This window comes from Chiloscyllium plagiosum, unplaced genomic scaffold, assembly GCF_037043375.1.
Source record: "Chiloscyllium plagiosum isolate Xiang-an unplaced genomic scaffold, Cpla_swu_hap1 HiC_scaffold_2, whole genome shotgun sequence".
Taxonomy (NCBI): domain Eukaryota; kingdom Metazoa; phylum Chordata; class Chondrichthyes; order Orectolobiformes; family Hemiscylliidae; genus Chiloscyllium; species Chiloscyllium plagiosum.
The window spans coordinates 62,222,534-62,233,669 of record NW_028270140.1 but is presented as its reverse complement, the minus strand read 5'-3'; the positions used below and the strand labels follow the sequence as shown (position 1 = coordinate 62,233,669).

General features: G+C 40.6%; 1 protein-coding gene across 5 annotated transcripts in view; it reads left to right on the top strand.

The window, feature by feature from the left end:
* The window catches only part of secisbp2 (SECIS binding protein 2), a 121,263-nt gene that overhangs the window by 39,423 nt on the left and 70,704 nt on the right, over nucleotides 1-11,136 (top strand). For all 5 annotated transcript variants that reach the window (XM_087997158.1, XM_087997154.1, XM_087997150.1 and 2 more), the window contains exons 6-8: nucleotides 4,168-4,252; nucleotides 5,809-5,951; nucleotides 6,062-6,202. In XM_087997158.1, the coding sequence (XP_087853284.1) occupies nucleotides 4,168-4,252; nucleotides 5,809-5,951; nucleotides 6,062-6,202 (369 nt within the window). The remainder of the gene's footprint in view (nucleotides 1-4,167; nucleotides 4,253-5,808; nucleotides 5,952-6,061; nucleotides 6,203-11,136) is intronic.

Genomic DNA, 11,136 nt, shown 5'->3' with positions numbered 1-11,136 from the left:
TCATTAATGGTGATGGAGAGGTCCAGGAAGGGGAGGGAGGTGTCAGAGATGGTCCAGGTAAATTTAAGGTCAGGGTGGAATGTGTTGGTGAAGTTGAATTGCTCAACCTCCTCGTGGGAGCACGAGGTGGCGCGAATGCAGTCATCAATGTAGTGGAGGAAGAGGTGGGGAGTGGTGCCGGTGTAATTACGGAAGATCAACTGCTCTACGTAGCCAACAAAGAGACAGGCATAGTTGGGGCCCATATGTGTGCCCATGGCTACCCCTTTGGTCTGGAGGAAGTGGGAGGATTCAAAGGAGAAATTGTTAAGGATGAGGACCAGTTCGGCCAAACGAATGAGAGTGTCGGTGGAAGGGTACTGTTGGGACGTCTGGAGAGGAAAAAACTGAGGGCTTGAAGGCCCTGGTTATGGCGGATGGAGGTGTAGAGGGATTGGATATCCATGGTGAAGATGAGGCGTTGGGGGCCGGGGAAATGGAAGTCTTGGAGGAGGTGGAGGGCATGGGAGATGTCTCGAACCTATGTGGGGAGTTCCTGGACTAGGGGGGATAGGACAGTGTCAAGGTAGGTAGAGATGAGTTCAGTGGGGCAGGAGCATGCTGAGTCAATGGGTCAGCCAGAGTGGTCAGGCTTGTAGATCTTGGGAAGGAGATAGAACCGGGCAGTGCGGGGTTCCCGGACTATGAGGTTGGAAGCTGTGGGTGGGAGATCTCCTGAGGTGATGAGGTTCTGTATGGTCTGGGAGATGGTGGTTTGGTGATGGGGGGTGAGTCATGGTTGAGGGGGCAGTAGGAAGAGGTGTCCTCGAGTTGACGTTTGGCTTCAGCGGTGTAGAGGTCAGTGCGCCAGACTACGTTTTTACCTCACCAACAACCATTACCAAACTTGTGCTGGAAATTTACCTGTGTAGATAACATCTACTGTGGCATATGGTTCGGACCTTTTGATGTTATAGCAAAGCTGGTCAGCTACTACAATATATGGTGACTAAAACTAAATTCTAAAGCATTACACCTTCATGATGTTAGTGCTAAGGGGGAATTAAACATCATCCTGGATATTCAGACTGATCCTTACCCTGTTTAACTACATCACTGCATTGACAGAAGTCTCGCATTCAGACAGCATCACATCCAAACTACAGTAAAAGTTAAATACCACAAAAACCACCTTTAGACTGGCCAGTTGTAAATGGAGACCAGAGAAGAATCTAAGGATCTTTGTTCTTGCCATTACGGACTGAACTGCAGAATACTGCTTCCCAGCATAGTACCAATCTGCCCAAACCAAATTTGTTGATGTGCAACAGAACTCAACAATGTGCATCAATTGTTGCTGATACTCTTCAACCAATGCCCCTCCCCTGGCTGGTGCTGAACATCATTAGATTCAGCTCAGGGTTTTGTCTACCTTTTTCCAATAGTGGTTACACATCAGGAAAGATTTGGCTGCAAAGTGCTTTGAGATGTCATCTGGTCATGAAAATCACTATATAAATGCATGTATGTCTTTCCTATAGAAAGAACAGGGACGTAATGTTCGTCTAGAAAGACTTCAGTGCACTTCATGCTGGGGTTAACAATAAGGTTGTCTTAATGGGAGTAGGTAGCAGTTCCCATCTTGGACCCTACTCGCTACCAGGAATTGAATTCCCTCCTATAGGATGCTGTTCCTGCTGGTCATCCAGATTTAAAACCCTCATAGCTGCTGTTGCTGCTTGTACTGTAGGGTTCTGGTTTGAAGTCAGTAATTTGCTGATTTTATGTGGTTCAAATTATTCCCAGATCCTTGGTTCTAGACTCTGGAATTATTTAGGGAATGTGAATGTGAAGAAGGCAGTAGACAAGTGTTTTAAGGACAAAAGAATCTATGCATTTATTTAAGTACAAAAAGGTATGTATAATACAAGAAATAAAGTTAAATGCAGTAAACAGTGAAATTAACAGTTTTACAGAGAACAATAATTAAGTACACTATTCAATTAACACTATTAGAACCTAAAACAACAGTTTTTTAATCACAAAAACTAATCAAACTTCCTAACATTGGAGTCCCATGCACTGTCATCACCCGCCTTCCCTTCCCTGCTAACTAGGTCAGAACATTGGGGTCTCTGGAGTCTCAGCTCACCACTGAGGAAAATGCAGTTTTAAAGTTGCTGAGATTCTTGCTGTCTGTTCCCTTGGTTCAGAACATGCCTGTGTCTCGAAGTTCTTGTTCAGAGAGTGCTTGGTTGGCTCTCGCCCCCGACCCCACCTTCTCAGATGTTCTTTGTTCTGATAATGCTCTTGGTTTGGCTTCCCGATTCAGTTTTCCTGTTCGGCCTCTATGGTTCTCCGTTCTGAAGCAGCTAGTTGGGGCTGCAAGTGTGGAGAGAAGCTGCAAAAGCTTGTTGTTGAGAGAAGCTCTCTCCCAAGTGAGATTAGGGCTGGTAGTTATACAGACTGTGTACCTGTTATCTCCCCTCAAATCTATGTTATTCATTGTGTTTCCTTCTGAAGTCAGTTGGCTTCCTGGTAGTTAATATGTATAAATAGATTTTGATTGAAGTACGCTTGGTATCTATGTAGACCCCATACTGTCTGTACTGTGTAGCCCGAGGTGTAAAATTTAGTTTCAATCTAGAATGTTAGGTTAGGCTGATTGGTCTGTTCAGAGTGGAGGTGTAAATTGGACTTCCAGGATGAAAATGGTTCTTGGCAGCCATCTCTGTGTTTGTGTATTTTTCCCAAAGCTCAGCACAGCTTTTAAGTTTTTTTTTGAAAAGTTCAGGGTTTTGTCCAGTATTATAGACGATGTGGATTTTTGCTCAAACCTACAGTACTCAGGGACCAGATGACAGTTTTGCTACTTCCAGGAGCCAGTTGAATGAAGGTGACATTATTTTCATACAATCTCATCCAAACCAAGTTTATGAAGTAACCATTTTATAAATGGGGATGTCTGCAAAAAGGATAGCTGACAACCGCACCTTGGTGTTCATTACTTATCAGAATCCCTGTATGTCCATAAACAGACATTTTAACCAATTTCATACGTAGCTTCCTTGTCTTCAGGCACTAAATTAGTATTTCTTTGAAAAGCATGATGGGAACATGTTATGTCATGAAGTTCATTATCGCAATCAACACATTAGATAAAATAGATGTAATGGGAGATATGGAGGACCTGTGAAATGGCAGGGGAATGATGTTCAAATTCCCAAGCCATAACATTCTACTAATGAAGGCCAGTGGTTCCACTTGAATGACTGACTCTTAAGAATCCTTCCCCTCCACAGAGGGGTACATGGGACTTTGTTGTTTGGCTTGTCAGAGGGTGCTTCAAAACTGGGGATTCTGTGTGGTCAGATATGTCTCTGGTAGCCAGTTCCCATGGTAACATGATCCCATGCTCTCACTGAATAGCAATACAACAGCGCTTTTCCCCATTCCTGCCACCTGTCTTGACTGTCCCAAACAGTGACCCCACTCGCATTGTTCTGAAGGCATCCTTTACTGCATTGACTCATCTTGATGGTCATGGCTCCTGATGGGGTTGCTGGTCTGATTGGCTTGTAGCTTGGAGGCAGGCTTTGTCTTCCCAGCCAAAGAGATATTTTTAGAGTGTACTTTTAAGTTGTAATATAGTAGGCATTCGTGCAAAGAAAGGCCCTACAAATAGGTAGATAACTGCTATTTTAGTGATACTTGCGAACTGATGTCAAGCAGAATATGGGAGATCTTCTTTGCTCTTGGAAAAATATCACAAATTTTCTTTGACCACTGGAGAGGTCAGATGGTCCTTTAGTTTAAGGTCATCTTTAAAAGTGAATTACAATTTTTTTGTTAATTTGTCAGAATGTTTTATTTTCCCTTTTGATTTATTTTGAAAAACAAATTCTCACCCCTCCAAAAATAAATGATAGATATTCCCCATGAAAATGTTGAAGTGCTTGGTTTTACTGAGTTTATGAATCCAACTTCTTGAATTTAAATTTAACTCTGGCATGCAGTAGAATCTAATTGGAAGATGTGAAATATACTATACTAAATCGTAAAGACTGAGCAGATTGTGTTTTTATATTTATTTACTTCTTAAACATCATTTGCAGCTGCAGTTTAGTTTTTCTGCCACTGTTCCATTGTGGAAGAAAAAATCAATTTAACATCTCATTCTTTGTCTAGGGTGAGACACTGGAGACATCCCAGCTACCTGGATTTCCAACTGCTTCAGAGAAATGTTCTGTCTCTGACTCCACTACTGTCACAGGTAGACATTTTGGCCATTTGTCCTCATTTTCCTTTAGACTGTGGGGCGACTAAGAGAACTTTTCGCTGTATTTTTCATGTTCAAGTACGTGTGACAATACACTTCTATATTATTTCTCCAAATGGCTGTGAATAAAATATTTTTCAGCCTAAGAAGCCTTAGTTTATGAAAATTATGTTAAACAATAAATTTATCCTAAAACTTGATAGTTATGGAAACAAAATTTTATAAACTATTCCTAAACACTTGCATTATACTTTTAACATTTACCATTAATATAGTCTTGATAAAAGGTATAATTGCTGAAAATGTTTACTGATGTGTATGTATATTTTAACCATTGCTTATAGCTACACCTGCCAGGAATCTGACATGGAATGCTTGTCTATCTTGTGCCATCCTCACATTTCAACCTGTAGCCCATCTACAACCACTCTGCGACATCCATCATCCATCGATGTCTAGGTCAACCCTACATTCTGCTGCCTTACACTTTGCCTTCTGGAAAAGATCTTGTATGGCTTTTCAGCTCTGAGTAATAGCTGAAATACTAGAATTTTCTTTTCTGGATGTCACTTTGTTTAGAGTTTTTTTTCATCAATTCTTTTAAGATGTGTATAGAATCTTTATGTTCGTCTTGGCATCCACATTTCAAAGGGCTCGTTTTCTTCCATTAATCTTTACATGTCCAGCTTTCTGAGGCACACAGGAAAGTAGATAGAATACTGCATCTTATGTGGGTTTTTGTTGCAAGTGAGGATTTTTTGTTAATTTCTTCAACCAACATTAAACATACTTCTTAAAATTAATTCAGAAATGAGAATTATTTTAGAATATTTTGATTTCATTTGACCTCCTGATGAGTGTTTCTTAAGAATATCAAAAATTTGTAAAATTTCCAAAGATGCGTTAAGTAATTAAAAGGTTGAGGCAATGCTTCATATCTGAATATTGTAGTGATGACTAAGTCATTAAAACAAGGGTTGTATCTCATAGCTTTTCTTTAAAATTAAGAATTTGTTCCTGTGAGACTAAAACTTCATAGAATAATAGAATCTGTACAGTGTAGATGCAAGGCATTTGGCCCATCAAATCAACACTGACCCTTCGAAGAGAATCCCACCCAGACCCACCCTTTAACCCAGCCCCTGTAACCCTGCATTTCCCATGGCGAACCCATCCAGCCTGCACCTTCCTGGACATTATGGGGAATTTTGCATGCTTAATCCACCTAACCTGTACATCTATGGGAGGAAACCAGAGCACACTGAGGAAGCCCACATAGACATGGAGAAAATGTCTGCGTGGAGTTTGCACAGTCACCCAAGGCTGGAATTGAACCTGGATCCCTGGCTTTGTGAGGTAGCATTGTTGACCATTGAACCACTACGCTGCCTTTCATCAAAGTGGTGTTTGCTTTTAGTTATATATCTTAATGAAATGTGAATAATATGTCCTAGGAAATGTCGTATAATATCAACTTTGAATGTGAGCCAATATGTGTACATTTCTTCTATGTTAATGCTATAATTAAGTTATTCATTTTGTTGCACCAGCAAGTACAGTAGCACCACCTACGTCATCTTTATCTACTGACCCTCCATCTGTCTTGTCGTGGGCCAGAATTGTTTCACAAGCGCCTAAGAAACCTGTTCTCTGTTCAGCTCCACCAAAGATATCTGCACATAATGTTTCTCAGGTCAGGGAAATACCAAATATGCAGGTTGTCTTTTACTTTTAGCCTTGAAAATTATTCTTGATTTTTAAATTCTGATGTATTTAAAATGTGAAATATCCAATTATTCTCAGAGCAATGGTGGTGAAACAAAACTGAAAGAGTCAGTTGAGAAACCGAAAAAGAAGAAAAAGAAACAAAAACCAAAGGAACCAAATGCTGTTCCAAAACCTAATGAGTCCAAGATAACTGTGCAGGAGTTACCTCGATTTGAGGTATTTGATTTTGCTTTATTTTAAATTTTATTAAATGCTTTGGTTAAGGGAGAAATGTGTATTCTAAACTTATAATTTACTCTTCATATCAGTATGGGTTTCAGATTTATGAAACACATGATGGTTGAACATTGATCCAATTGCTGTTCTTGAAGCCAAACCTGGCAATTACTCTGTTTTGAGCTTAGTAGCAGGCTGCAGACTTCAAATCTAAGAACCTTTGCCTCTGTCCCCCATCAATAACTTTATTTTTTGATATTATTTTACCCCTAACTCTTCAATTGATTATTTTTACAGATTGCTTCACTTGTTGCTAATCTACCAATTGAAACCCTTAATTATAAAAAAATGGCCCATACCATTACTCTGTAAAGGATGATGTAGTTGCAATGTTCCCTTCAGCATGACTTGTTAACTAATTAAAGTTCAGTGCAGTATGCAGTGCAATATCCCATAATGATTTTAAACTGTCCACTGTCTTAAGACTAGTCGTAATTTATCAGGTTACTTGGTTACTGCATCTAAATTGCCTCGTATTTAATCACTTAACAGCAAAGAGTAAAGGTTGTTACTTCAGAATAATATACAGAGAAATCAATAGTAGTATAGCATTAATAGGCAATGCAACTGTCTAAACATTTTTATAGCAGTAGGAAAATCTGAATATTTCACTGTTTTATATATCCTTTTTGTTACTGATAAACTGGACTATTAGCAAAATAGGTAATTACATTCCTACAAAGAGGGATTAAGATAAATAATTCATCTATTCATAGTGTGCTAACCATTAACGCATATTAGTAAAGACCGTACTCCGAGCAAGTTAGAATTTGTTGACGCTAAGCTGTTGAACCATTTCCAGAATTGAGAAAGATATTGAACCTTCTCCGCTCAAGGGCAGCCAGTTGAAAACGTTTATTAAACATGTCATTTTAGTCAATTGTGTTTGCCTGAGAGATCTAAAACAGTAGAACTGAATTAGTTTTTTTTTAGATTAGATTACTTAGTGTGGAAACAGGCCCTTCGGCCCAACAAGTCCACATCGCCCCGCCAAAGCACAACCCACCTATACCCCTACATTTACCCCTTACCTAACACTACGGGCAATTTAGCATGGCCAATTCACCTGACCTGCACATCTTTGGACTGTGGGAGGAAACCAGAGCACCCGGAGGAAACCCACGCAGACACGGGGAGAACAGGCAAACTCCACACAGTCAGTCGCCTGAGGCGGGAATTGAACCCGGGTCTCTGGTGCTGTGAGGCAGCAGTGCTAACCACTGTGCCACTGTGCCGCCCAAAAGTTTTGTCATTGCTAAAACAAAGAGTGTCTGAATGAAAGGAGGCATCCTCCATTACTTATCCTATGCACCTTTCTTTTTCACCTTGTGTTTGTAGACTTTTTGTTAAATAACTGATTTGGCAAAATGCAAGTTAGGAACTGTTTGAGTGCCTACTATTTTTCTTCCCTTACTTCCTCCCCTTCCCATTTTTTTTAATCCATTAATCCCATGTGATCTTTTTGTAAATTGTCCCTTTGGACGTGTGGGAGTATTTCAATATTTCAAAAGGGAAGTATTGAAAAATGTCCATATTATAGAGGAGGAAGTGCTGGATGTCTTGAAACACATAAAAGTGGATAAATCCCCAGGACATGATCAGGTGTACCCTAGAACTCTGTGGGAAGCTAGGGAAGTGATTGCTGGGCCTCTTGCTGAGATATTTGTATCATCAACAGTCATAGGTGAGATGCCGGAAGACTGGAGGTTGGCTAATGTGGTGCACTGTTTAAGGAAGGTGGTAAGGACAAGCCAGTGAAGTATAGACCAGTGAGCCTGACGTCGGCGGTGGTCAAGTTGTTGGAGGGAATCCTGAGGGACATGATGTACATGTATTTGGAAAGACCAGGACTAATTAGGGATTGTCTACAGGGCTTTGTGCATGGGAAATCATGTCTCACAAACTTGATTTTACTTCTTCAAAAAAAACTCAAAGGATTGATGAGGGCAGAGCAGTGGATATGATGTATATGGACCTCAGTAAGGCGTTCGACAAGGTTCCCAATGGGAGACTGGTTAGCAAGGTTAGAGCTCATGGAATACAGGGAGAACTAGCCATTTGATTACAGAACTGGCTCAAAGATAGAAGACAGAGGGTGGTAATGGAGGGTTGTTTTTCAGACTGGAGGCCTGTGACCAGTGGAGTGCCACAAGGTTCAGTGCTAGGTCCACTACTTTTCGTCATTTATATAAATGATTTGCGTGTGAGCATAAAAGGTACAGTTAGTAAGTTTGCAGATGACACCAAAATTGGAGGTGTAGTGGACAGCGAAGAACGTTACCACCGATTACAACGGGATCTTGATCAGATGGGCTGAGAAGTGGCAAATGGAGTTTAATTTAGATAAGTGTGAGGTGCTGCATTTCGGGAAAGCAAATCTTAGCAGGACTTATACACTAGCAGGAAGTGAGGATTGCAGATGCTGTAGATCAGAGCTGAAAAATGTGTTGCTGGAAAAGCGCAGCAGGTCAGGCAGGATCAAAGGAGCAGGAGAATCGACGTTTCGGGCTGAAGAAGGGCTTATGCTCAAAACGTCGATTCTCCTGCTCCTTTGATGCTGCCTGACCTGCTGCGCTTTTCCAGCAAAACATTTTTCAGGACTTATACACTTAATGAAAAGTTTCTAGGGAGTGTTGATGAACAAAGTGCCCTTGGAGTACAAGTTCATAGCTCCTTGAAAGTATAGTCGCAGGTAGATAGGATAATGAAGAAGGCATTTAGTATACTTTCCTTTTGTTGTGGTTCTGTTCGCCGAGCTGGGAATTTGTGTTGCAACCGGAGACAACCGGAAGTGGCAGATACAAATCACTATAAATGCCCGAGGAAACACCACAGAAGCGCTTCACAGGAGGCTCCCAAGCACTGAGGATGTCACCTAGACAGGGGATGAAACGTCTGCAACACAAATTCCCAGCTCGGCGAACAGAACCACAACAACGAGCACCCGAGCTACAAATCTTTTCACAAACTTTTAATGCTTTCCTTTGTTGGTCAGCATAGTAAGAGTTGGGAGGTCATGTTGTGGCTGTGCAGGACATTGGTTCGGCCACTGTTAGAGTATTGTGTGCAATTCTGGTCACTTTCCTATCGGAAATATGTTGTGAAACTTCAAAGTGTTCAGAAAAGATTTACAAGAACGTTGCCAGGGTTGGAGGGTTTGAGCTATAGGGAGATGTTGAATAGGCTGGGGCTGTTTTCCCTCGAGCGTCGGAGGCTGAGGGGTGATCTTATAGAGGTTTTTATAAAATCATGAGGGGTATGGATGGGATAAATAGATGATGTCTTTTCCCTGGGGTTGGGGAGTCCAGAACTAGGAGGCATAGGTTTAGGGTGAGAGGGAAAGATATAAAAGAGACCTAAGGGGCAATGTTTTCACGCAGAGGGTGCTATGTGTATGGATTGAGCTGCCAGAAGAAGTGGTGGAGGCTAGTACGATTGCAACATTTAAAAGGCATCTGGATGGGTATATGAATAGGAAGGGTTTGCAGGGATATGGGCCAGATGCTGGCAGGTGAGACTAGATTGGGTTGGGTTTTACCCTTTGGTCCAACTCGTCCAAGCCGACCAGATATCCCAACCCTGTCTAGTCCCACCTGCCAGCACCTGGCCCATAACGCTTCAAACCTTTCCTATTCACATACCCATCCAGATGCCTCTTAAATGTTGTAATTGTACTAGCCTCCACCATTTCCTCTAACAGCTCATAAGATCATATCTGTGAGCTGTTTTTGCTCCATCTTGCTTAAAAATACTTTAAAGAAACTCATTTGAGACTAGGTTTCCAGTTTCTACATATAATGAATGGCATACAGTTTGTCTCAGTAAATTGTAAGCTAAATTCTGAAAGTAGCAGTGCAGCTGTAGATTCATATCTTTGAACAATTTGCAATTGGTCTTGCTTTCAAAATAATCACCTGGCAATTTATTTTAAAATAATATCGAAAGGTGAAATTTATCAATTGTGTCAAATATAACAACTTCTGTTTGCTTATTTGATCAATATTTTAACCTAGTAAAAGTCATCTTTAAGAAGTTGTCTTGAGGGAATTTGGGGATGGGCAGCAAATACTCTCCAGTGATTCTTAATCAGTTATGAAAGAATAAAAAGTTTCAGGACTCGGCTTACAAGTTCACTAATTATTTTCCCAGTTGCTGGCTTCCATTCTGAGGTGAAATGGTGAATAGTTTATATTGATAGAAGATGAAATGAGTATTTGAGATTTTGAAATATGATTAGGAAATAAAAATTTGTCATCATAAATGTAAGACCACTCTCTCAATTTTTGTAATGAGGCCTAAATGCAACTTTACAACAATGCTGCCACATTGTTTGGGCTGCTGAGAGTTAAGAGTCATTGAAGTAAATACACAGGACAATGAAAAAGCAAAGAAAAGTCAACTTATCATTTTAAAATTGATAATTCAGCCTTGTATAAATCTGAACTTTATATGTATTCATTTGGATTTTAAAATAGAGGCAGATGGATTTTGGTCAGTTCTGTGAAGTTTTAAAAAAAAATCAAAGTGACTGAAATACATCAGTGGGTGGAATGTTTATACTGCTGAGTTTACAAGAGATCAGAGGACCCTTTCTGGGTCATTAGACTTGGGATCAAGGTCTACCTGCTCGAAACGTGTGCCACAACCTATCTGAACAGGTTGAACAAAAATATCTACAGCTAATCAGAAAATGAGAGTTTTGACCTCAGAAGAATTAGAAGGTCAGTTCAAAGGAAGAGAGTTTCCTTCCAGCAGAGGAATCAAGTTGACACTTGGGCAGCAACCATTCACCCTAGTGGAAGTGGTCTGGATGTGTAGCATCGTGATTGGGAAGTATAAAGATGTGTTCCACCTATCCAAACTCAAAGTAGGTT